Source organism: Vipera berus (assembly GCF_964194415.1).
Source record: "Vipera berus genome assembly, chromosome: 3".
In the NCBI taxonomy this organism is placed as follows: domain Eukaryota; kingdom Metazoa; phylum Chordata; class Lepidosauria; order Squamata; family Viperidae; genus Vipera; species Vipera berus.
In genome coordinates, this window is record NC_138204.1 from 44,341,584 (window position 1) to 44,367,597 (window position 26,014).

The 26,014-nt window shown below is 38.8% G+C and overlaps 1 protein-coding gene across 1 annotated transcript in view; it reads left to right on the forward strand.

Moving 5' to 3' along the window:
* SLC26A9 (solute carrier family 26 member 9) overlaps nucleotides 1–26,014 on the forward strand; it is a gene marked incomplete at its 3' end in the record, with an annotated part of 44,034 nt that extends 18,020 nt beyond the window's left edge. The window contains exons 7-20 of the mRNA XM_081323667.1: nucleotides 39–121; nucleotides 3,639–3,786; nucleotides 6,092–6,205; nucleotides 8,469–8,546; nucleotides 10,947–11,042; nucleotides 13,804–13,910; nucleotides 15,657–15,726; nucleotides 16,752–16,844; nucleotides 17,478–17,597; nucleotides 17,768–18,085; nucleotides 18,735–18,789; nucleotides 22,132–22,277; nucleotides 24,951–25,028; nucleotides 25,967–26,014. Of these exons, the coding sequence (XP_081179793.1) occupies nucleotides 39–121; nucleotides 3,639–3,786; nucleotides 6,092–6,205; nucleotides 8,469–8,546; nucleotides 10,947–11,042; nucleotides 13,804–13,910; nucleotides 15,657–15,726; nucleotides 16,752–16,844; nucleotides 17,478–17,597; nucleotides 17,768–18,085; nucleotides 18,735–18,789; nucleotides 22,132–22,277; nucleotides 24,951–25,028; nucleotides 25,967–26,014 (1,554 nt within the window). The remainder of the gene's footprint in view (nucleotides 1–38; nucleotides 122–3,638; nucleotides 3,787–6,091; nucleotides 6,206–8,468; nucleotides 8,547–10,946; nucleotides 11,043–13,803; nucleotides 13,911–15,656; nucleotides 15,727–16,751; nucleotides 16,845–17,477; nucleotides 17,598–17,767; nucleotides 18,086–18,734; nucleotides 18,790–22,131; nucleotides 22,278–24,950; nucleotides 25,029–25,966) is intronic.

Here is a 26,014-nt window from a genome sequence, read left to right on the forward strand (position 1 = left end):
CTGACTAAGCTAAAATCTCTCTTATGCTTTGACTTCAGGTCATTGTGGCTACGGCCATTTCTGGAAGTTTTAATATGCCTAAGAAATACGACATGCCAATTGTTGGATTTATTAATATGGGGTAAGTAAATATTATTCTCCTCCAAATAGGAATATGCTAATGAAGCTATCTCTTTAGTGCCATTGTATTTGTTACATTACTAAGTCAGATGTTTCTTGAGTAAGTATTAAAGTATATAACATCACAAGTTAAAATGAAGATGAATTAAAAATACTAGAGTTAGAAGTCCCCAACCTTTTGGGCACCAGGGACCAGTTCCATGGAGAGATGTTTTTCTGTGGACTGGAGGGTGTGTGGTTTTGTGTGCTACCTGCATCCTGCAGACTGTGCAGACTGGTTGTGTTCTGTTCCAGCTTACGACCGGCCCTGTTTGAATGTCAGGGACAACCCCTTTTTTATAGTCAACAGGCTGGAAAAACCCAGCCAAATTTATTTACAAAGAAATCAAAAGTTCAAACAAGAGTTAAACAAACAGTTCAAACAAGAGTTAAACAGGAATAACAGACCAGGACTCTAGCAGAAGATCTTCAAACGGTTGCCTTCAGGAACCAGCACCTCCCACACCTTCCCCTTTTATCAGCAGTCCCAAGGCATGGCTTCTCATTGCCTTCTCCTCCTCTCACCGAGTTGCCTCATTGCCTTCCTCTGTTCTGCTCTGCTGGATTGCCTCCAGCTCCTAGTGTCCCTGAATAGATCCAGCTGTGAATCATCTACATCCAATACCTTGTGCTCACATGGCTGAGTCTGAGGAGGAACATGATGGGAGGGGCCAGGCTGAGAGTCCTGCAGTGCATCAGAGCCTCCCTCTGATACCAAAGGCTCTCCAAACCCCTCCTCCTCCTCCTCCTCCTCTTCAGAATCATCAGACTCAGTTGCCAGTATCACAGGCTGACGCTTAATCACAACAGGTTGCTGGCATGCTACAGACCGGGGGTTGGGGACCCCTGAATTACAGGATAGTTCTAATTAAGAAAACAGTATCAGGAAGGAAATGATGAATCTTTTTGAAAACAAGTCAACTTTAACTTAGAATTTCCAATGGTTCCATTTATCATATCACTTAGGTTTAGGTTTACAAGTAACATAAAATTTTGTAGAAAGTAGGGCAGACTAAACGTGCTAATATCTGCAAGGCTTGAATGATAATTAGTCAATCCACTAATAAATTACAGACTTAGCATAATGACAGTGTGCATAATAATTATTGCTATGTAAATCAGGTGACAACTCATTATAGTGCTCTAATTATAAATTTACACTGCTTGCATTGCTGTGCCGAAGGAAATACTGGGAAACCAATAAACTAGTTTTTCCCAGTTCATTGCTTTTTGAGTAATTTCCAGAAGATTGTGAGAAACATAGATCTTTAGATGTTCTTTGGTTAATTCATGCACTGCTTTTATGCTACATTTTTCATGTCCATACACCATCTCTGCTGGAACCATTAATATTGTTATGGAATTTCTACTTACAGGATCAAAAGCTACTGTATTTATCAGTACACTAAGAAAGTCATAAGGGCTTAGCGTAGTTCAGTAGTTACAGCTATTTTACTTAGGCTGCTGAACACTAAGAGGGGTGAGATGGCTCAGCAGTTAAAGATGCTGAGCTTGTCAACTGGAAAGTTGACAACCTGCGTGCCATGTAACAGGGAATGCTCTCGTTCCTTGCATCAGCTCCTGTCCAGATAGCAGTTTGAAAGCATGGAAATGTGAGTAGATAAATAGGTACCACTTCAGTGGTAAAGTAGCAGCATTCGTGCACCTTTGGCATATAGCCATGCTGGCCACATGACCATTAAAAATGTCTTTGGACAGTGCTGGTTCCCTTGGCCAAGAATTGGTGATGAGCAGATACAACTGGACAGGAACACTTTTACCTTTGCAATTACTGAACACTGAGCCTTAGTAATGCAGATGCCTAGTTATTGTTTGCAAAATATTAAACTTGCAGGGCCCCTCTAGCTATACATCTTTCAGGGAACTCAGAAAAATACCAAATAAAAAAATGATATAATAATAATTTAATAATTAATCAAACATATTGGTAAATGTCACCCAGCTCCTAACGACTCTGGGTAACTTACAAATTGTTAAAAACATTTTAAACAGGAAAACCATAAAAAAATGAGCAAAGATGGCAGAGAGAACAAATTCAGATAGGAAGAAAGTAAAAGCAAAGATGGCAGAGAGATGGATGGGGAGGAACAGGCTTCGGCTCAACCCTGACAAGACTGAGTGGCTGTTCGTGCCGGCATCCCAGGAAATTCAGATTACTCCATCTCTTGCCATGGGGGGTGAGCTATTGCCCCCCGTAGATAGGGCGCGCAACTTGGGGGTCCTCCTAGACTCACAGCTCTCTTTAGAAGATCATATTGGAGCTATGACTAGGGGGGCCTTTGCCCAGGTCCACCTGGTGCGCCAGTTGCGGCCCTATCTGGACCGGGATGCCTTGCGTACAGTCACTCATGCGCTTGTGACCTCTCGTTTGGACTACTGTAATGCTCTCTACATGGGGCTGCCCTTGAAGACCACTCGGAGGCTCCAACTGGTGCAGAATGCAGCCGCGCGAGTTGTGTTGGGAGTCTCCCGATACTCCCATGTTACACCTTTGCTCCGCGAGCTGCATTGGCTGCCAGTTGCCCTCCGGGTGAGATTCAAGGTGTTGGTAATGACCTACAAAGCCCTACATGGCATGGGTCCAGATTACCTACAACAACACCTCCGGCCGGCGTCAACTTCCCTCTGTCCAGTGCGCTCCCACAGAGAGGGCCTCCTCAGGGTGCCTCCGATCAAAGAATGTCGACTGGTGGCCCCCAGGGGGAGGGCGTTCTCTGTGGGCGGGCCAGACCTGTGGAACCGCTTGCCGGTTGAGCTCCGGATGGCCCCCGACCTTCGCTCCTTCCGGCGGGATCTAAAAACTTACTTATTTGAGCAATCCGACCTGGTTTGATGGGGTTGGGGTTGGGGTTTTAACATGGTTTTAATTATTGTATATATCGGGCATAATATTTAATTGTTTTTTAACTTTTGTATTTTGTTTTTTAATATTTATTGCCCTGTACACCGCCCTGAGTCCTTTGGGAGAAGGGCGGTATAAAAATTTAATTAATTAATTAATAAATAAATAAATAAATAAATAAATAAATAAATAAATAAATAAATAGATAGATAGATAGATAGATAGATAGATAGATAAATAAAAGAAGGAAAGGAGGGCTCAGTCATGTTCACCAAAAATCTGAGATAAACGCCAGGGTCCTTTGAAACACCAATAGGATGGTGTGGGGGGGGGACGTTTGAATCTTGGGGGGGAACCTCATGCCAGAGGGATATTTCTACAGTCTTAGTTGTCCTTAAATATATTGCATTTGACAGCCATACTTTTGCTTATAAATGACTGCAGTCTTCCTCAATCGGTGTACTCCAGATGTAATCCATATGGAATTCTGTAATTTTGGTACGGAATTTTGTTCCCATACTAAAAACAAAATGTCCTAGTCTGATTTATTAGTTTCAAACTGATGTGTGGGCTTTTATATCAAGCTTGTCTTTATTCTTTATTCTTTTGATTCTAGGTTTCCATCTGCCACACTTCCATTAGTGGGCAAATGGAAATATATGATTGGCCCAGCTTTTTCACTTGCCATTGTGGGCTATGTGATCAACCTAGCCATGGGCAGAACCCTTGGGAATAAGCATGGCTATGATGTGGACCCAAATCAGGTAATCATGATAACTGGTGTGTGTGTGTGTGTGTGTGTGTACATATACATATACATATACATACATACATACATACATATATATGTGTGTGTGCGTGTGTGCGTGCGTGTGTGTGTGTGTAAATTTTTTGGCTTGCTAACAAAGAATAAAGGGAGACAGATTCTTTGTTAGCAAGCCAAAAAATTTACACAAATATGAGCTGCCACTGCTGTGGCTACAGCCTGTAGATGGCCTTGGGCTAGGCTGAAACAGGAAATAAGATTTGTCCTGTGTCTGGGACTAAGCAAGTGTATTCTGAATGCTTAACAAACATTTAACATACATACATACATACATACATACATACATACATACATACATACATACATACATACATATATATATATATATATATATATATATATATATATATATATATATATATATATATATATATATATATGTTTTCTGAGGTTTTCGCAGGTGTTTGTATGTAGATACAAACTGATATCTCCAATTCTACGTGGGGAAAAACCCGAATGACCAAAGATCTACATACACACACACACACACACACATATGGAGAGAGAGAGAGAGAGAGAGAGAGAGAGAGAGAGAGAGAGAGAGAGAGAGAATATGACTGCAGGGCTTACTGCTGCCATTTTCAAGGCTGGAAATTTAAATATAGATAGTCCTGCATTTACTACCATAATTGAGCCTAAGAATCAATCATAAGTCGTGATGGTTATAAAGCAGGTCATCACATGAATGACCTGATTTTATGACCTTTTTTGCAGGGGTCATAAAGAGAATGCCACAGTCATAACCAAACCCATTGTTCACTATGGGTCACTTTTTTCTGGAAACTGGAAGGAAACACCAGTTCCTGCCAAAACATTGTAAATTATGGTCATGGGAGCCCAGGACATTGCAAATGGCTGTAAATGCAGGCCACTTGCTGAGCACTCAAAATGCAATCACATGGCCTTGAAAGGTGTAGCTATCTGAACTTCAGAACTGGGATGTAAGTTGTTTCTGGGGGAAGGGGGATATCCATTGTAACTTTGAACAGTTGCTAAGCAACCAGTTGAAAGTCAAGGACTACTGATTATTATCTTCCTCAGAGAGACACAACTAGATTTATGGAAGGACAGGTAGGCGAGACTTATTGGATAGTGTCACCCTCCTGTAGCATCTCAGATTATGTAATCTATAAACAATACAGTTTGGTTATGTCAGTAAATAAAATTCTTTAAATAATTTGAAAACTGCAAAGTACGCCGATAGTAAATGATTTGAAGTTATTAACAAAAATGGTCACTGTAACTTAGCCTTTTCCAAGGCAATCTCTTTCTGATAGTAAGTTAGCAAACCAACTGGACAATTTTCTCAATACTGTATTCCCTCCAAAAGGGAATGGCATGTATTACTCTGAGACAGTAGATTGCTTCACAGAAAACACAACCTCATAAAGACAGCTGTTGGGTGGAGCAGCTTAACTGTCTCTACCTTTTGGCTTCAGGTAAGTTGATTGGGAAGTTACATGTAGAAGAACAGGATGTAAGTTACATTGAATAAATAACAACTGGAGGAGGAGGAGGAAGCTAGGAAGAAATATCATTTCTCCATTTCCCTGTGTCATAGTTTTAGGTGACCCCTGTACATAGAAGTTGTGGTGTCAGGCAGCCAAAAAGAACCTGATAATTATTACTCTTTATTCAATTGCTTCATAATTGCTGACTTGCCTCAGAGAAGAATCTGGAGCAAATCGTTCAAGGGATTTCAGTTGGTAAATATTTTTAGTCTAATTAATCAAACTTCTTTGAAGAGTAACTCAGAATGGTGTCATCTGAGAATGCCATTGAGGTGTCATATTCACTAACTTGCACAACGTTGGCCTTTTAAGCAATCACTACAGTCAGCTGTACCATTTCTGCATGACATGCTATCTCTTACCCCAGTGACTGAAAAGATGATTCACTTGGGTGGCAGACTTAAATTGGCAGATAGTACTGCCTTGGCTTGAAAGTTTCCAAACATGTGACTGATGTGACCCAGAGAATCCTGGGATAATTTTGGAATGAGTGGAAAGAATCCTCGTGGAGTGTTGTGGTGAATGATTCTCCTGCAATGGGATAGCAGATTCTGAAGACTTAATTGGGGTAGTCTTTGTATAAATAATGTCACCCACAAATGAGGGACCAGATTTAGGTTAATGACTGACCTATTTCTATTTCCAGTGAAGTGTTACCAAAAGAAACTTACCATAAGAACAATGACTTGATGTTTTCTACAACCTTAACTGACTAATCCATTGTCTCCACAGGAAATGTTGGCCCTGGGCTGCAGTAACTTTTTTGGATCCTTTTTTAAAATCCATGTGATCTGCTGTGCACTTTCAGTCACCTTAGCTGTGGATGGAGCTGGTGGAAAATCTCAGGTTGTTTATCATTTGTTTGCCATGTCATCTCCATAATGGGAAGATTTATTTGTGAAAAGAATTCTAGACATTTTTTCACTCTTTAAGATAATTCTGGGAATACAGAATTAAAGTTCTCAGCATCCTCCCTAAACCCATTATTCTTGAGTCATGTTGAGATTAATATAGAATATTTGTAAGAAATAGCTGGGAAATTCTGGCCCTCCATATTGCAATTGACCATGGTGGTTGAGGCTGCTGAGTGTTGAATTTGAGCAAGATCTAGAGATACTGTTTCTCTACTTAATTTGTACTGCCATTCTTAAAGAATTGGTCAGAAGGATGAGGAACTCCCAGAAAATTAGATTCTGCTAGTGATATATGGCAGAGCTATGCAATTCTTTACAGATTTTATTTTCCTGAGCTCCAAGATCACCGCAGGTGGGGATTGCAGCCAAGAAATTAAAAGATGCTTGCTCCTGGGGAGGAAAGCCATGGCAAATCTAGATAGCACACTAAAAAGCAGAGATATCACCCTGCCAACAAAAGTGCTTATAGTGAAGCTATGGTCTTCCCAGTTGCAATGTATGGCTGTGAAAGTTGGACCATAAGAAAGGCTGAGCGCCAAAGAATTGAGGCCTTTGCACTATGGTGCTGGAGAAGACTCCTGCGAGTCCCTTGGACTGCAAGGCGATCAAACCGGTCAGTCCTAGAGATCAACCCTGACTGCTCTTTAGAAGGCCAGATCCTGAAGTTGAAACTCAAATACTTTGGCCACCTAATGAGAAGGAAGGACTCACTGGAGAAGAGCCTAATGCTGGGAAAGATTGAGGGCAATAGAAGAAGGGGATGACAGAGAATGAGATGGCTGGCTGGAGTCACTGAAGCAGTAGGCGTGAGCCTAAATGGACTCCAGAAGATGGTAGAGGACAGGAAGGCCTGGAGGAACGTTGTCCATGGGGTTGCGATGGGTCGGACACAACTTCGCAGCTAACAACAACACGCAATTCTTTAGATTCAATTCTGGAAAGGTGCTATGTGAACGCAGAAAAAGATGTGGCTGCTTGAAGGAGTTCCAGGCACATGCTACCTTTGCAACCTCATGCCTTCCAAAGCACCTTTTTGGAACCAAATCCAAAGTATTGGACAGCTCTAATAATTAATATTTAAAACTTTATATGTTTATCACTGCTTTAATTAATCATACTGGGTAGATCGGTATTACCGTTCCCATACTATAGGATGGAGATGAAGTGGTACAGCTAAGACCACCTTACTGATTTGGAATCACATCTCTTTATTATTCTGCTCCATTACACTACACCAGTTTGCCAGCTAGCACTTGCTATTTCTTTAGCACTCTCAGTTTTAAATTCAAGCAAGATTCAAAATATTATATAATGTTGCATTTTTCATCAGTAATAGTTCCAGGAGATTCATTCAACTTCATTGGCTTATATAACATTTCTTTCTTTTGGGGAATAATATAGTTAAAAATAATTGTGCTGCAAAAGAAGGTTCTATTTTCAGTCTAATTCCCAGAGTTTTTTAGAATCTATTTAGTATTTTTAAACTGATTATTTGTTGTTGCTGCAAGGTGATGGAGAACGTTGGTATTCCATATTTCCCCCAAAACCCCAGAAATCCCAATGGTTGTCCATCCCTTCTAATCTGAAAAAGATCTTGGAGGTTCTTTTTTGTCTTGTCTTCTCTTGAGGTTTAATTGAGGCGTGAGATAAACCAGTTAATTTCTGGTTTAAAATTCACTGCTTAGGAGCTGTGGTGACACAGTGGTTAGAATGCAGTATTGCAGGCTCACTCTGCCCACAGCCAAGAGTTCAATTCTGACCAGCTCAAGGTTGACTCAGCTTTCCATCCTTTCAAGGTCGTAAAATGAGGAGCCAGGTTGTCTGCGGACAATATGTTGATATTGTAAACTGCTCAGAGAATGCCATAAAGCATTATGGAGCGGTATATAATTTTAAGTGCTATGGTTATTCTAATATCATTACATGTTTTCATTCTCTGGGAGCTGCTTTAACATTCAGTTAAATGGGATTTTTCTTTAATGCAGAAGAAATGTTCAGTGCAGTAGCAGAAGCTATTATTTCAATGATTTCACAGGAGAAGTTAAAATGTGCATTGTTATAAATTAGGACAGGAAACTATCATTGTTTCATGACACTTCCTTTCATCAGTTATTCTGGTTTTTATTCCTAAACTGGAATATATTATGACATAATTCCAAATAGTTTTTTGTAATAAGCTATTTTTCTCTTCTCAGGTGGCAAGTTTTTGTGTAGCAATGGTGGTAATGATAACCATGTTGTCTTTGGGAAGCTATCTTAGCCCTCTTCCAAAGGTAAATCTTCAAATCACTAGATCAGTTTTAGATGATGTTTATCAAAATTATTGCCTCATTTTTAAAAACATTTTCATCACAGATTTAAACAGGGGAACTGCACTTTTGTGAATACATTGTGTGATTGCCAAATTACAAATGTTAGAGGCAAATTCAAGACCATTGAATTGATATACTAATAACTTAAATAACTGAACGGAAGATGCAACAACACACTTGACCAAACTTCTAGAAACTTAGGGAGTAAAACAAGTAGTTTAACTACTACATGATGCAGTAATAATTTGCCCATAAATGATCTGCCTCCTTAGAAGCTCCAATTCTGCCTCGGGATGAAATTATTCCCCCCGAAAACCCCCAAATCCATGATCAGGGGGTTCTCTTAGATTCATGGCTCCTGCTGAAATAGAAGGTGGGAGATGCTACCAGGAGAATATTCACCTGGCTTTAGTTGAGGCACCACAATTGACTGTTCTTAGAGTTACATGCTCTGGCTAGTGTGACTCATATCCTTAATACCTCATGGTTGTACAACTGTAGGGTGGTCTACTTGAGGCTGCCTTTGAAGTCATTTCAAAGAATGGTAGAAAATGTGGTGGCCCATGTGCTGATAGCTAAAAGATGATTCAACAGACACCTTTCCTTCAGTCAATGCTCTGGTTATTAACAGGTTTCCCATACAATTCAAGGCGCTAGTTATTATGTATAAAGGCCTTCATGGCTTGAGTTCATCCAGGTTGTCTGCTTCAAACACAATCTGCCCATTCCTACACATTTGAACTTTAATGCATGCTGCCTATTCCATTTCCCAAGAAACTAGGACATTTCCATTTTCTCCTTGGCCTTACGGCTGCTTTCAACTGCTAAACTACTCAATCTCATGTTTGGGTGGCACTGAAATATTGTAAAACAAATATATTTATATAAATAAATAAATATGATTTTCAGACATTGTAAACTGGAATGAAGATCAAGGTGGTCAACAACTTGTAACTTTCCTTGCAGTCAAGGGCAAATTATATGAGAAAATATCCTAAGTTGTTTGACTTTTAAACAAGTTGCCTTTCAGATTTTAGGTAGAATATAATTTCCTTTGAAGTAGGACAATTTCAAGCAAAAGGATTTCTAAACTGCTCTATTTTAAAGTAGGAAGCCCCCCCCAAAAAAATCAATGACAAAAGCCGTAAACTAGATTTAGTAGAAATACTACAAAACATCCCCCCTTAAAGGTAAAGGTAAAGGTTCCCCCGCACATGTGTGCTAGTCGTTTCCAACTCTAGGGGCCGGTGTTCATCTCCGTTTCAAAGCCAAAGAGCCAGCGCTTGTCCGAGGACATCTCCGTGGTCATGTGGCCGGCATGACTAGACGCCAAAGGCGCACAGAATGCTGTTACCTTCCCACCGTAGTGGTCCCTATTTTTCTACTTGCATTTTTACGTGCTTTTGAACTGCTAGGTTGGCAGAAGCTGGGACGAGTAACAGGCGCTCACTCTGTTATGCGGCACTCATGATTTGACCCGCCAAACTGCCGATCTTCTGATCGACGAGCTCAGCATCCTAACCCACTGAGCCACCGAGTCCCCTTGCTCATGTATTATTTGCACCAAAATTCCACCCTCCTTTCTATAGTAGTTTTTTATAGATTTTGGAAGCTGAAATACATATATCAACCAGCAAAAAGTTCACACCGACACACATCAAATATTTTGCGTCACTGTTTTTTCATCATCCCAAAACAATAAGACTAAGGGTCATGGGGACTGGAAAGATCAGAAACCTTTGTTAAGTGGCTTTCCATATAATCATAAGAAAGCAACTAAGTGACTAATTTCAAGAAAGGATTTGCTTAAGGGAAAGAGGAACTGGAAATAACAAACTAACATGAACTAGAGTATAAGCTTTTTTTAAAAAAAATATAGATATTAGGACAGCAATTTTACATACACTTCTTGGGATTAAGTCTTATTTATTGAGACTTAATTTCAAGAATATTTGTGTATGATTGTGCAGCTACTTTTCTTTATTCTGTTATCTGAGTCCAGTAGTACTGTTCTATATGATAACATGGACTATGATAATGATAACACAGTACTTTGATCAAGTGCTGTGGAAGGACACACATTTCATATTTAGAGCTGCCAAATTTGGGCTTAAAACGTTGGGCTTATAACATTATATAAGAGAAGTGTTTTCTGCCATCTTGTGGTTACCCAGATGGTTGCAGCCCATATCTGAAAGACCTAAGTCACATTCCATTTCATGTTATTTGACAAATATACTTCTTTTGGGTTGCTTCTATAAACTTCTCCTAGCTGTTTACAAATAAACAGGCAATACACTGGGCTGCCTACATATTTGTGCAGATTTTGTCATTCATTTTATCATGTAATCTCCATTACAGGCAGTTCTAGGAGCTTTGATAGCTGTAAATTTGAAGAATTCTCTCAAGCAACTGACTGATCCATATTACCTGTGGAAAAAAAGCAAGTTGGATTGTGTGAGTATCAGAATATTTTGAGAAAGGAGAATATACCTTTTAGTGTAAGTTAAGTCACTGTTTTATAAAACATTAGCAAAAACCTACAGAAATATTTTATTTATATTGAAGGTGTTTATTTTTTGCATTCTGTACATCAGAATTTCCTCTTGGAATCTTATCATAAAAAAATTCAGGAGCTTTGTTAAAACAATCTAATCCACTTGTCACAGAGAAGTATTTCAATCATGTTTTTTTATTTTAAAGACACCGTATATCACAAAAGGCATATTGTATAAGTTGCATGACACATTTAGCCAGATACCAATTTTTTACTAATAAAATAATTTTTTGTGATTTCATAACTAGCTATGCATGGATATAAGTAAGTATATCTGAGCTGATATTACAAAAATTAAACTTGAACTAATCTAGGGTATATGTAATACCAGACCTGAATTACTACTGCACATGTTGAGTTTAAACATCAACATATCTTAAAAAGGATTAACATGGGAAAATTTTTAGCTGAGAACATGGATAGCAGACATGAGACTAGAAGCAAATTACCCAAATTTCCATAAGGTAACTGATTTACTAGAACAGTGGTTCTCAAACATTTCAGCTTAGGGACCCTCTATATTCTTATAAATGATTGAAGACCACAAAGAGCTTAGGCTTCAGGAGGTTATATCAATCAATATTTATTGTATTAGAAATTAAAATGGAGACATTTTAAAATATTTATTTATTTAATGTCACATACCCCATGATGTGGCAGAAAGTGAAGAGGAACTAAAGAGCCTCTTGTTGCGAGTGAAGAAGGAGAGTGAAAAACTTGGGTTGAAACTAAACATTAAGAAAACCAAGATCATGGCCTCCGGCCCTCTCAATTCCTGGCAAATAGATGGGGAAGAAATGGAGGTAGTGACAGATTTTATTTTCCTGGGCTCCAAGATCACTGCAGATGGGGACTGTAGCCAAGAAATTAAAAGACGCTTGCTCCTCGGGAGGAAAGCCATGGCAAATCTAGACAACACACTAAAAAGCAGAGACATCACCCTGTCAACAAAAGTGCGTATAGTCAAGGCTATGGTCTTCCCAGTTGCAATGTATGTCAGTGAAAGTTGGACCATAAAAAAGGCTGAGTGCCAAAGAATTGAGGCCTTTGAACTCTGGTGCTGGAGAAGACTCCTGCGAGAAGAGCCTAATGCTGGGAAAGATTGAGGGCAAGAGAAGAACGGGACGACAGAGAATGAGGTGGCTGGATGGAGTCACTGAAGCAGTAGGCGTGAGCTTAAATGGACTCCAGAAGATGGTAGAGGACAGGAAGGCCTGGAGGAACATTGTCCATAGGGTCGCAATGGGTCTGACACAACTTCGCAACTAACAACAACAACAACCCCCTGAAAGGGTCTCAGGGATTTCCAGGGGTGCCTAGAACACACTCTGAAGCTGCTGTACTAGAACAGAGATGACCTTCCACTGACTGAAGGAAAGGCCTTAACAAGAAAACGATAAAAGTACTAGGCACTGATTGAAATAAATTCTATTGACAAAAGTAGAAAATGTTCCAAATTTTTTATCATGAAAAAAGCAAATCTCTCAATGTTTGCTGTTGGATATTTTGTATAACACTAGATTACATATGCATATATACATTCAGAAATTGCTTCATTATTAAAGAAAGAGAGAGAGAGATCCTGCCTTTTTATTTCATAAATTTATACTCAGCATTGCAGAGGGTGGTTCACATCGGCCTGCAAATTCAGAGGCATTGATTCTGTAACTCTTGGAATTCCGCTCCAACTAAATTCTCTTTTTATCTAAAGCAAACTAGGCAAGCAGGCTAGTCGAAGGTCCCTGCAACCTCCCCTGGCCCATTTTTGCAGTCCACAGAGCACCACCAAATCTTGCCTTTGATCAGCACACATTTCTGTGGTGTTAGCAAACAAATGTGTAAAATAAATTTGATTAATGTCCTGCACAGCCTGTTTTATACCTTAACCACCCAATTCTCCCCCAAAATTACAAAAGTTTCCCCCTGCCTGAATAATACCCTCATAATCTTTGGTGGTCAAATTTAAAAATAGAAGAGAGGGCTGTGATTTAAAGCACTGATACTTAACTTTTCTGCTGGAAAGATTCCAAGAGCAATGAAAGAGTTTAATCCATCACTGTTGTTATTTAAAGAATCAGGAAGAAAAGAGGGTAAAGAAGGAAAAAGGAAAATTCACACACAAATTTCTTCTGTTACACATTTCTGCTAGCCATTCCTCTTGGGAAATAGAAACTATTACAGAGGTTATCCTTGGCCAGCATAATGGAAAATTGGGAAAAATCACATTAGTGCTTTCTGATGGTGTCTGGGCATTTTTCAAGAACGGGAAAGTTTATTCTACAATAATATACAGAGAGATGCTACTGCTCATTGCTGCAGAGCAAATATGTGAAAAGAATGGTCATTGCATGTAGTCTTAGAATTTGACTTGGTGTTTATGAACACTTCACAGAAATTGTCCCGCGCTTCGGCTCTTCTCATGCAGGGCAAGGTTGATCTTTACAAGAAAAACAGAATCTTGACTTCAGCATTTCTAGTTTTCAGATATATATTAGTGATGCATCTAAAGTACCTGATCTTGAATTATCTAGAGGCAATAGTGTAGTCTCCATAAGCCATAGCCATGCAGGTATGTTTCAAATACATGTTCTGCCTTATCCATTTCAGCAAGCTTGAGCTTGGTGCAAGGAAATAACCTGCTGTGTTTCTGTCTTTCCACAGATGGTTTGGGTGGTGAGCTTCCTATCAGCTTTCTTCCTAGGCTTGCCTTTTGGACTCGCTGTGGGAGTGGGTTTTTCCATCCTGGTGGTAGTTTTCCACACCCAGTTGTGAGTATTAATGCATCAGTAGAGACATTTTCCATAATTTATGTCAAAATGTCAATGAAACATGGAGGAACTGCCCACTGTTAATAAACTGCTAATCTGTCTTTCCTGTGAACATATTCCAAGGATGGAATAGGAAAGTACTTCTGCCATTTTACACAAGGGAAATTCCTTTTATTGCTTATCAAAGGCTCAGTGTAAGAAGTTAAGGGTTTATTGACCTAAACTAACCTTTTCCACATCATGACTTCACTTCTGAAAAGCAGTCTTGAGTGCTGTACTAGCCTCTCTGTGAGCCCCAGATAAAACATGATTGGTCAGTGGAGTATCCATACGTGCTTATGCAGTAATATTGCTATTCTGGTAAATTAACATTTAGGAAGCATTCACAATCTTTTAGGTTCTGGACAGATTATGGTAAAATGGAATAATTCCTATCCATTATTTAACAGACATGATACAAAAGGAGAAAAAAGAGTAGGGAAAGAAGAGGAAAACAGATATTGGATGGATCTGTACTTTAACATTGCTCTTCCTTCCCAGGGAAGTAATTTTTTAGGAGGCAAATGATGCTGGTTTCTAACAGCACAGAAATCCTATAGTTTAGTTTATGGTACAGGACAAGACATATTTTTTCTCATGTCTACAGTCCAAAGCATCAGAAGATGGAAAAATTATAAAGTACTTGCATTCATGAAATTAAGCTGGCAAAATCCACTTTGTGAGAATTTCACTACCTAGTAAATAAACAAACCAATAGAGAGAATATTTTCTATAGTAGGAATTTACAACAGTGAACAGTGTACATGCGATGCTGACAGTGCTGATCCTGGCTTCCCTATCTGCATTAGGCATGCTATCTGGGGAATTCTGGGTGTTGAAGGCTACAATCTTGAAATTGGCAGGTTTGAAAAACACTGATTTAAGAAGATAATTATTTGTCATTAGTCTGCCCTCAACTGGTGATATTTGCTATTTACTAGTGATTGAGTACTGTGATTATTTACTTGTGAGGTATATATTTGTGATTACCTACAAATGCAGGAGTATTGTAATAAATATCCAGCTCCACATATAATAAATATCCACCTCCATGAAATTTCATCCCATTCTATTTCCACAATAGCTATTTCATTTTCAGTTCTTATTTCAGTGTATTTGAGTATTCTGAAATATATCTATAAAACTTTATCATGAGATCAGAAGGGGGAAAATAAACTGATTTTTTTTAAATGGATGCTTCAGACAATGTATTGATTCACACATATTTTCCACTTCTTCCGGAGGAATTCACAGGGTATTGAGAGAAATAATCAAGATGGTGGCTACAGTGGTGTGACTGAAGTTCAACCTGCTTTTCATTTGCATTGCAAGTGCATATAAAATAAATGGTAATGGAGCTTCAGTCATATTGTGGCTGCAATCTTCTCCTTTTTTTTAATCAAATTTACTGAAAACCATTGACATTTTCTTTTCTTTGAAAATCCAATTCTGTTATCCCCAATCTAACAGTCTTTGGATGTGCTGGTTGGTACATCCAAAATTCTAGGCCTCTGAGTTCATTACCAGTAGGGAGAAGAATAGAACTGCAGATACAACCACACTTTTATATTGTAAAACTACTGTGCCTAATTCGTTTAAATCCTCCTCCTCTTTTGCATTTACTACTGGGTGCATCATATTTCTTGTAAACTGCATCTGTTAGCAACCTGTTATTTAACATTCACGTTTCATTATTTTCTTTCCCAGTCGTAATGGTTCTGTCCTTGGCCCTGTAGCTTCTACTGATATATACAAGAACCCCAAAGTCTACAGCAAGGTAATGGAAATAATGAAAGAGCCTCATTCCATATTGATGAGATTTGACTTTGTTGAGTGATTATGGTTTCTACATAATACTAAACTATAAAACCTTTTTCTTTGGATATGATGTGCAGCCTTTCCCAATGAAGCCATACTTTAAAAACTGAGAGGCAAAATGCTTAAACAATATTATGGCTTCATGATCTGTGAATCAGCATTATTGTTACTGGTGCTTATTTCAAAATTATTGAAAAAGTCACTCTTTTATCCTTAGATTTCCTATGTTCCTCATGTGAATAGTTTGGGATTATTAAAAAATCAAGGCACAATTTGGAGGAACCATTTATGATCTGATGTTAGGCTTCATGAGACCATATCACATATTTGGTGGCAAATGGTTTAAATGTAATAACATAATTTAACACCAAAGGTCCACCCCAACCTCTTTTTTCTTTCCGACTTTACCCCATCCAAAGCACTGTTGACTACAACAACCAAAGATTTTCGTGCAATTATGCGATTGGAAAATAAGAGGTTTTGGAAATAACTATAAAACCCTTCTGCTCTTTTGTTCGCCTTTTACTTTCATTGCTCCAGCCTGAACCAGAAAGTGGAAGATAATAACCATATTTAAAATTAAATCAAATTCTGTAACACAATTGATATTATTTTTCATGCATTAAACAACTTCCCTTTTTCAGCACATTAAAAAAATAGAGTGCAGTAATTATTTTGGAAAAACCCAAGTTTCATTCTATGTCACAAATTTACCAGAATCTGAAAAAGACTTTGTAATACTCCTGAAATTGCAACACTTTGATCTATGGAGGTTATATATCTGTACTATATACATACTCATCAAACATATAGCCCTTATTTTGCTGCACTAATTAACCTGTGATTGAAAAGTAATAACCATTATTATTGTTGATATTATTATTTTAAAAAGACAAAGTATAATTTAACTTCTTTTTCTTCCTACTCATTTTGCTGGTCCCAAGAAATATTCTGTTACTGAAATTTGTCACCCTTGTTTTGTAGGTTCAAGAAATAGAAGGCATTAAAATTGTCACCTACTGCTCCCCACTATACTTTGCCAATTCAGAAATATTCAGGGAGAAAGTTATCGCAAAGGTAAGAAATTTTGATCCAAATGAAACATATCCAAACTGGAAACAAAAGGCTGAATCATTTCTCTACACATACACATGCACACATCTATGCATGTGCACTCACACATGCGCGTGCACACACGCACGGACGCACACACACACACACAGAGGAGACAAATTGACATACTTCTGGTATCTTTTTCATAAGAAGTAAATATATTGTTATTTGCCTTAAGTCTTTTTATTACTACAATGTGCTTATTTATACACTGCTTCACATTTTGGTTTAAATTCTTTTATTAGTGCTTTATTTTAGAGGAAGTGGTACTTTTATCATTAGTCCACCCTAAAATATTTTTACTGAAGGTCTGCATCAAACTTCTTAAATATAATGTCTGCTTGCTGAAGTTTATTGAAAGGAAAAGCAGTCCGTGGACAAACATTTATAATGCAAATTCTGTCTTAATTTTCCTAAGTGTTTCCCAGAGAGATATTGGTATGGTTATATAATTAATTATGTAGAGGCCATCTGGTTTATTTTCTATGTCTTTGCATAAAAAATAGTACTTCTTTATTTATATGCCAGGTTGCCATTCAAATATCTCAAAAATCCAGGTAGAAAGATAATGCAGCTATTTCTTTTTCCCCTAAACAGACTGGCGTGGATCCCATCAAAGTCTACTTGGCCAGAAAAAAATTTGTGAAAAATCAAGAAAAGGTGACAGCAGCAGTACAGAAAACGAGCAAATTAAAATCTATCTTCAGAAAAGACAAGGTAACCAAGCAATTATCCAGGTTATAAGTGAGGTTTCCTACGGCTAGGCAAAAATGGAATTTTTTTCATCCTAGAGGAAAAAAAAAGAATTTACACATATATTTATCATGCATAAAATATTCTGAGCACCTGGCTCACATTTGTAAAATAACTACTTTTCTTTGTTACAGACTGTGTCTCTGCAAGAACTCCAGAAGGATTTTGAAAGTACTTCTCCAACAGATACCAATAACAACCAGACAGCTGCCAATGGCAACAGCATCTCCTATATTGTCTTCAACCCATCTGTGAACTCTTTAAGTCCAAATAATACTTCATGTGAACAAAGAAGCACAGCTGATCATAGGAACAGCAACTGCAGCATTATTCCAGCCTCCAGTATTGATCCTATGAGCATAGCACCCCCTTTTGTTAATTTCCACACCATTATTCTTGACATGAGTGGAGTTTGCTTTGTGGATCTGATGGGTACAAAAGCTTTGGGAAAGGTGTGTTGTTCTCTTGGAACCTGCCTTGTTCACTGAAGCTACAGTCTTTAAAATGTCCTGTTTAAATAGGGTTAATCGGGACTAAAGTTTGATACAAGTAACATTGTTCTCCTGGCTGCAAATTGGAAAAGTTGACAACTAAGTATAATCAGATATTGTCTCTGTAGAACACATATGAGAAGCCAGGAGATTATTTATGAAACCAAAGTAACAATTAACATTCTGTTGATAAAACAAAAAAACAAATACTGCACCTTCAGTAAATAAAATATGAGTTTTTATATTGTTATTTTAACTTTCTGGCTAAGTATATAGCAAGCCACAGAATAAGGAGATGCAGATTGTGGCTTCAATTCTATATACCAAATACAATGTTATTTTCATTTTCAAAGATATACCTTATAAATAAAAGTGAGCCTTATCATTTCCATTCCCATTCTAAGTATTTGGGTTTAGACTATATATTGCATCACTAGTAACTGGGCACTTTGGAAAATTCAGTGCTGTGTTGTCTTTGGCTTTTTAGGGAAAAAATGAGCTTAATATATGATATATAATACCTGCATATTAAATGAATGCTTGTAAATGCTAAGGCCAAACCTATGTAAATCAATCCATCACAACTCTCTCATTTTGTCTTCTTGTGTAGCTATGTACCAACTATCAAAGGATTGGGATTAAAGTCTTTCTTGCAAATATACCTGGTAAGAATTTCATTCTTAATTAGTTATTTATTTATGTGATACTGTTCGAGCTGAAAAATGCCCAGGCTGATTTACAGATTAATAAAGAATCCATGCTTTCAGAGTTTAATATAGAAAGACAGGTAAAACAACTGAAAGGATGGGGAATAAGGCAAATATGGATACTTAATATTTTAAGAACTTTAATGACATAGCTGATAGAACAAACTGCTTGGTATTTGTTGGTCAAGAGATAAACCCATATATCTAACTTCATTTGACTTCCATTTAACAAGAGGCAGAACTATTTTTAGTGGTAAATATCAAAAGTTGAATGTTCACATACTATATCAGGTCACATGTGGGTTTACATATGCAATGTAGTATAGTCCAGGGACTGGAAAATCACAGTTCCAGCAATAGGTTCATTTTGCTATCTCCTGTTTTGTTTTTTTGTTTAGTATTTAAAAATAAATTCAAAACTGATAAAATTACATTGACTCAAAGGTTCTTTTTAAGACAAAAACACTTTAAGCGCATGAGTGGATGCGGATGCCTTAGTGGAAGCCTGGGAAAGGGCAGCCACGGAGGCACTTGACCGAGTTGTACACTTGCGGCCCCTGACCCGGTGCAGATCCCAGCGAGCTCCATGGTTCTCCGCGGAGCTTCGGGAGATGAAGCGTCAGAGACGAGGCCTAGAGAGCTGTTGGAGGTCCAGCCGATCCGAATCCGACCGATTGCGACTAAGAACCCACATTAGGTCTTATCTCGCAGCGATAAGGGCGGCGAGGTCTAATTACTTCTCCGCCCTTATCGCATCCGCAGATAACCGCCCGGCCGCCCTGTTTAGGGTGACCTGCTCCCTTCTTAATCAGGAGGTGAGGGAGGAACCCTTGCAGGGTCGTGCCGAGGAGTTTAGTCAACATCTGTTGGATAAAATCGCTTGGATTCGGATCGGTCTGGACTCCAACTGGGCAGAGTCTGACGATCAGGACACGGGCGGTCTTGTCGATGTTATCTGGGAGGAGTTTGATTCTGTGACCCCTGAGGAAGTGGACAGGATTATGGGGAGGTTGAGCTCCACCACATGTTTATTGGACCCGTGCCCTTCCTGGCTGGTTTATACAGCTCGGGAGGGGACACGAGGCTGGTTCCAGGCGGTTATATCTGCCTCTTTGAGTGAGGGTAGTTTCCCCGCCGTCTTGAAGGAGGCGGTGGTGAGACCTCTCCTCAAGAAGCCTGCCTTGGACCCAGCTGTGTTAAATAACTTTTGTCCGGTCTCCAACCTTCGCTTTCTTGCGAAGGTTGTTGAGAGTGTGGTGGCGCATCAGCTCCCTCTGGTCGTGGATGAAGCGGATTATCTAGACCCGTGCCAATCGGGTTTCAGGCCCGGGTACAGCACGGAGACGGCATTGGTCGCTCTGGTGAATGATCTCTGGAGGGCCCGGGAGAGGGGATATTCCTCTGTCCTAGTCCTATTAGACCTCTCAGCGGCTTTCGATACCATCGACCATGGTATTCTGCTGCGGCGTCTCAGGGGATTGGGAGTGGGAGGCACAGTTCTTCAGTGGTTCTCCTCCTATCTCCTGGGACGTTCACAGTCGGTGTTGGCAGGGGGGCAGAGGTCGACCCCGAGGTCTCTCATTTGTGGAGTTCCTCAGGGGTCGGTCCTCTCGCCTCTCCTGTTCAACATCTACATGAAACCGCTGGGTGAGATCATTCATGGTTTTGGAGTTGGGTATCATCAGCTTTTCATTTCGACCCCAAACCACCCCAGTGATGCCCTCGACGTGATGTCCCGTTGCCTGGAGGCGGTTTGGGTCTGGATGGGGAGGAACAGACTTCAACTCAACCCCGACAAGACTGAGTGGCTGTGCATACCGGCATCCTGGGATATTCAGAATATTCCACCTCTTTCCATGAGGGGTGAGCTTTTACCCCCCGTAGATAGGGCGCGCAACTTGGGAGTCATCCTAGATTCGCGGCTTACTTTGGAAGATCATATAGTGGCTGTGACTAGGGGGGCTTTCGCCCAGGTTCGCCTGGTGCGCCAGTTGCGGCCCTATCTAGACTGGGATGCCCTGTGTACGGTCACTCATGCGCTCGTGACCTCTCGTCTGGACTACTGCAATGCTCTCTACATGGGGCTTCCCTCGAAGACCACTCGGAGGCTCCAGCTGGTACAGAATGCGGCCGCGAGAGTTGTCTTGGGAGTTTCCTGATACTCCCATGTTACACCTTTGCTCCGCGAGCTGCATTGGCTACCAGTTGTCTTCCGGGTGAGATCCAAGGATTTGGTAATGGTTTTCAAGGCCCTACATGGCATGGGTCCGGAGTACCTCGGGGATCACCTGCTGCCGGCGTCAACTTCCCTCCGCCCTGTGCGTTCCCACAGAGAGGGCCTCCTCAGGGTGCCACCGGTCAGAGAATGTCGGCTGGTGGCCCCCAGGGGGAGGGCCTTCTCTGTGGGCGCCCCGGCCTTATGGAATCAGCTGCCGGTTGAGCTCCGGACGGCGCCTGACCTTCGCTCCTTCCGACGCGGTCTGAAGACCTATCTATTTGAGCAATCCGGCCTGGCCTGATGGGGGATGTGTTGGGGTTTTTATTGCGGATTTTTTATACTATTATCTATTGTTTTAGTTCGGGCTCCTATTTAATTCTCTTTTAATTTTTGTACTCTGTATTTTTATATGTGCCCTGTTCACTGCCTTGAGTCCTTCAGGAGAAGGGCGGTATACAAATATAATAAACTTAAACTTAAACTTAAACTTAAATAGACTTTTACTTATCTACGACAAGGACAAAGTTTACTCCTGAAAAGAGCAGAAATGAAATCAAACTACTTGAGATAACCTTCTGGTAATATGCACGCAGAAACATATGGGTTGTATGGGTTATTTTTAAAATGCAAGATAGCTTAAGAATTTAAATTCAACCATAGGTGAAAGATCAGGCCAAAAGGCAGTTTATACGGCACAAGGCTTCCAAAAGTGACATATATGGAGATGGACAGTTTTAAATTCTCCAAAATGCTCAGTTGGCTGACTTGTCATGCCAGAGCTAAAATTTATCTTCTTTCAAAGAGAAGTTATGTAGCCAGTCCTGAGTGGTACAGGTTTTTCCTGTTCCCTGAAAAATGTTCTGCTATGTAAAATCAACTGTGTTTGAGTACCGTATATTGCTCAATAAGTTCATTAACCATGTAGGGGCAGTGTAGTTCTTTCAGGCTTCCTGTTCAATCTATCTTTGAGCTTCAGATTGATGCAACAATAGAGTTGTATTCAAACACCATTTACTTAAAAGATTTTGGAAATCCTTGTCCAATAACAATTAGTAATTTTTAACTTTGTCTCTTTTCATTAGCTCAAGTGTATGATGACATTCGCACAGGTGGAGTCTTTGAAGAAGGAGGTCTTGAGCCTTGTCACCTCTTTGTGACCATCCATGATGCTGTTTTATTTGCAACAATGAACAGCAGCAGACCTACTTGTCATTCTGTCCTAGAACAGGTATAAATAATTCACTATCTTTTAACCACTTATTCTTAGCTATGTAGGCAGATACATATTTCCATAGTTCTGCCAGACCTTGTCAGAGTATGAATCAGCAATTAACCTGGCTAACATACTAATGAAGAATAAGCATGCTGTTGTGTAGCCGGTTCTTTGCAGGCATTGAGTGAGACAGAAGGTTCAAAACAGCAATTTACTTTATTGAAGGTCAAACAGAACAGAAGCAACAAGGGAGCTGCTGCGCAGCTATTTGTATGGTTCAGGAATTCTGGGAGTTGAAATCCATGAGTCATAAAAGAGCCAAGGTTGCCTACCCCTGGTCTAACCTAAGCATAATGAACAAAACATATAAAAATGGATCTATATGTGTAAATCAAATGTAATATATAATGAAAACGGTTGCTTGTTATTTATTTAATCACATTGACAAATTACGCTTTATATCTTAGCTTTTGCATCTATGGAAACATAAATTCTTATTTTAAATTCAGTGAAAACCAAATTAGAGACAACATCCATTGAAGAAGTTCTCCTCCTCCTCCTCTTCCTTCCCTTTATTGTGAAAAGCTAAACCAAGGCCAGTTCTGTTTATTCTTACAAATAAACTTAGGCCAAAATTTGGTCTATTAGCAGTATCTTCATTTTATATAGGTCAAACTAGTTTATTAGCATTTGTTTAATCCTTCACTGATTTGAGCATATTTTACCATCCCACCTAAATTTGACTGGAATGAGAAATGGACTTGCTACCATCAGCACATAAATATGGCCTTACTACTTACAGTTTGAATATATGAAATGGCAGGGTGAATCATTTGCGAAGTAAACCATCTATTTGTTGATATAGTAGTTAAAGGCAAAGCCAGCTGGGTGACTTTGGGCCAGTGAGAAGAAGGCAATAGCAAACCAAAAAAAAATTCTGTTCAGAAACCTGCAGAGTTTTCTATATAGTCTTCAAGAATCAAAACTGACTTGAAAGGTCACATACACATAAAAATCTGCTTGTTTGGTCTCTAATGGCACATTAAAATTTAGAAACACCACCTGATACTTCAATGTTCAAATGAATCTGTCTTCAAAGTAAATCTACTATGTTGTACACAACGCACAAATAGAAAAGAGATATTTTAAAAAAGAATCACCACATTTAATTCATGGGCCACTGCAGTGTTTCTCAACTCAGTAACTTTAAGATGTATAGACTTCAGTTTCCAGAATTCCCCAGCCAGCAAGATGATCTTGGAATATTGCATCCAGCTTTGGTCACCACAATATAAAAAAGAATTTGAAACTCTAGAAAGACTGCAAAGAGCAACAAAGATTATTAAGGGACTAGAAACTAAAACATACAAAGAAAGGTTGCAGGAATTGAGTATGTCTAGTTTAATGAAAAGAAGGACTAGGGGTGATATGATAGCAGTATTATGATATCTAAGGGGCTGCCACAAATAAGAGTGGGTCAGCCTATTTTCCAAAGTACCTGAAGGCAGAACAAGAAGCAATAGATGGAAACTAATCAAGACGAGAAGTCGCCTAGAACTAAGGAAAAATTTCCTGACAGTGAGAACAATTAATCAGTAGCACAACATGCCTCCAAGTGGGCACTCCAACATTAGATGTTTTTAAGAAGACATTGGACAACCATTTGTCTGAAATAATATAGGATCTCCTGCTTGAACAGGGGGTTGGAGTAGAGGTTTTTTCCAACTCTGTTATTCTGTTATATGCTTTTATCTTTCCTGTATATCAAATATATTTACACCATAGAGATGTACAAATTTCAATCAATCTTGTTATCATTTGGATGCTGGCTAAGTATTAAGCTCATGTTTCATAGACAGCTGAATTTAGATTTTGTGTCTTAGACAGAATTATAGGACTTCAATAATGTTTTAGGAAAATCAGCCTACATAATATGAAAGAATTTCTAAATGGTATATATGAATATTTGCATCTAAACACAGTTGTATATATTCATATTTTAAATCAATAATTATTTCCACTCTCTGTTTCTTCTTTAATAAATTATTAGAGAATTAGGGAAATAATCATTTTACCCCAAACTTTGAAAAACAGAAGACTTGTATTCTAGGACTTGTCTTTCATGGGATATCTAATAATTTGGAGTGAGTACATTAATAGAAGATGATTGCCAGCTATGAATTCCATTTACATCTTTCCAGCTCTATTCCTTAAGCATTTAAAATACCTCCTGTCAACTGTTTCTTATACAATCCAGAAAATTTTACTCGTATTTGAAGCACAAAGATAATGACAGAGCTGATTAAAATATCAACCACTCTAAAGTATTATTTCTATACTATGCTATTAAGATATGAAATGCTGGTTCACACCAAGTATATTTAGTGCAACTCAGAGCTATGACACACATATCATAATTACAGTTTGTAACTTGTAATTTGCTAATTGTATGTCTTACAAGGCTGAAACATTATCAATGGCTCCTGAAAAAGCCCATAAAATAGTTAATCATTAACCCAGGTTAATCATCTTACATAAATGTGTATTGATTCATGAACTTATTGAAATGTATGTTACATGAAATGAATCCTCTAAAATCCTGTGCTGATATTTGACTAAAAAATAAATTCCGAAGCTTTATCATACATTATTCTTGTAAACAATAACCAGCTATTTCTTCCTACTCAGAGGTCAAATCAGATTGAAGTCTCTGTCTCGGATGAATCTCTGGAAGATAGTAGTGCTGAATTCCAAAATTTGGAAGAGGTCAGTTAAAAGAACAAAATGATATTAAATGAAGAATTTGACTCATTCCTCTGTCCGATGTACTGTCTATTGTCTCTCATGGTCTAGTCACCTCATGTTTGAATTGTTGCGATTTGTTGTACGTGGTCTGCTACTGAACAACATTCATAAAGTTCAGTTAGTACAGTTAGCCTGTTGCAGGAATTACATTATTAATTTGCTTCCAATTGCAATTCAAGGTGGTCGGTGATTATCTCTCTGGCTTGCATGGCTTGAGAAAGGGATATCTCTGAGACCTCTGTTCTGATTCAGATCTGCCCACCCCAGTGGTGCTCACTGTAAGGGAAATAAATGGAGTTGGACTTAAACCCCTGCTATCTTTTCCTTCATCTGGACCAGCTTGCTTCCCTAAATTCAAGATGGCCCTATTAATATTTAGGACAGCAGTTAAAACACTGGTCTTCCCAAAGGCCTTCCAATAATAAATGTTATCATGCTGTGGTTGAATTTAGTGGTGGTTATATTGAAATGTTAAGTATTGTACTACTTTGTTCGGGATTATACTACTTTATAATGAATTGCTTTTGTATTGCACTGTAGTGTAAATTGCCTAATATTTGTAAATTGAGGCAGCAGACAATTCTGAGTAAACAGATAATAAAATCTAAGCATAAGTAATACGGAATTCATAGTGGTTAAAGTCAAACAGAATTAATCAACATTAGTTTCTCTAAAATCAAAAGGAAAAATTAGTTACAATTAAATTCCATAACTTAATTATAACTAAAGTTTATCTGAATTTAATTAGTCATGGTTAAATTAAATTCTATAACTTAATTGTAACTAAAGTTTATCTGATATAAGCTATAGTCTAAACACACATCTAATGTAATTTCGTGCCACATTATTAATAATGTTGGCATCAGTTTGTAAGACAAATCTCCATTTTTCTTTCCTAGGAAATGTTTGGAAGCATTTTTCATTCGGAAACACAAACAGCGCTGTGA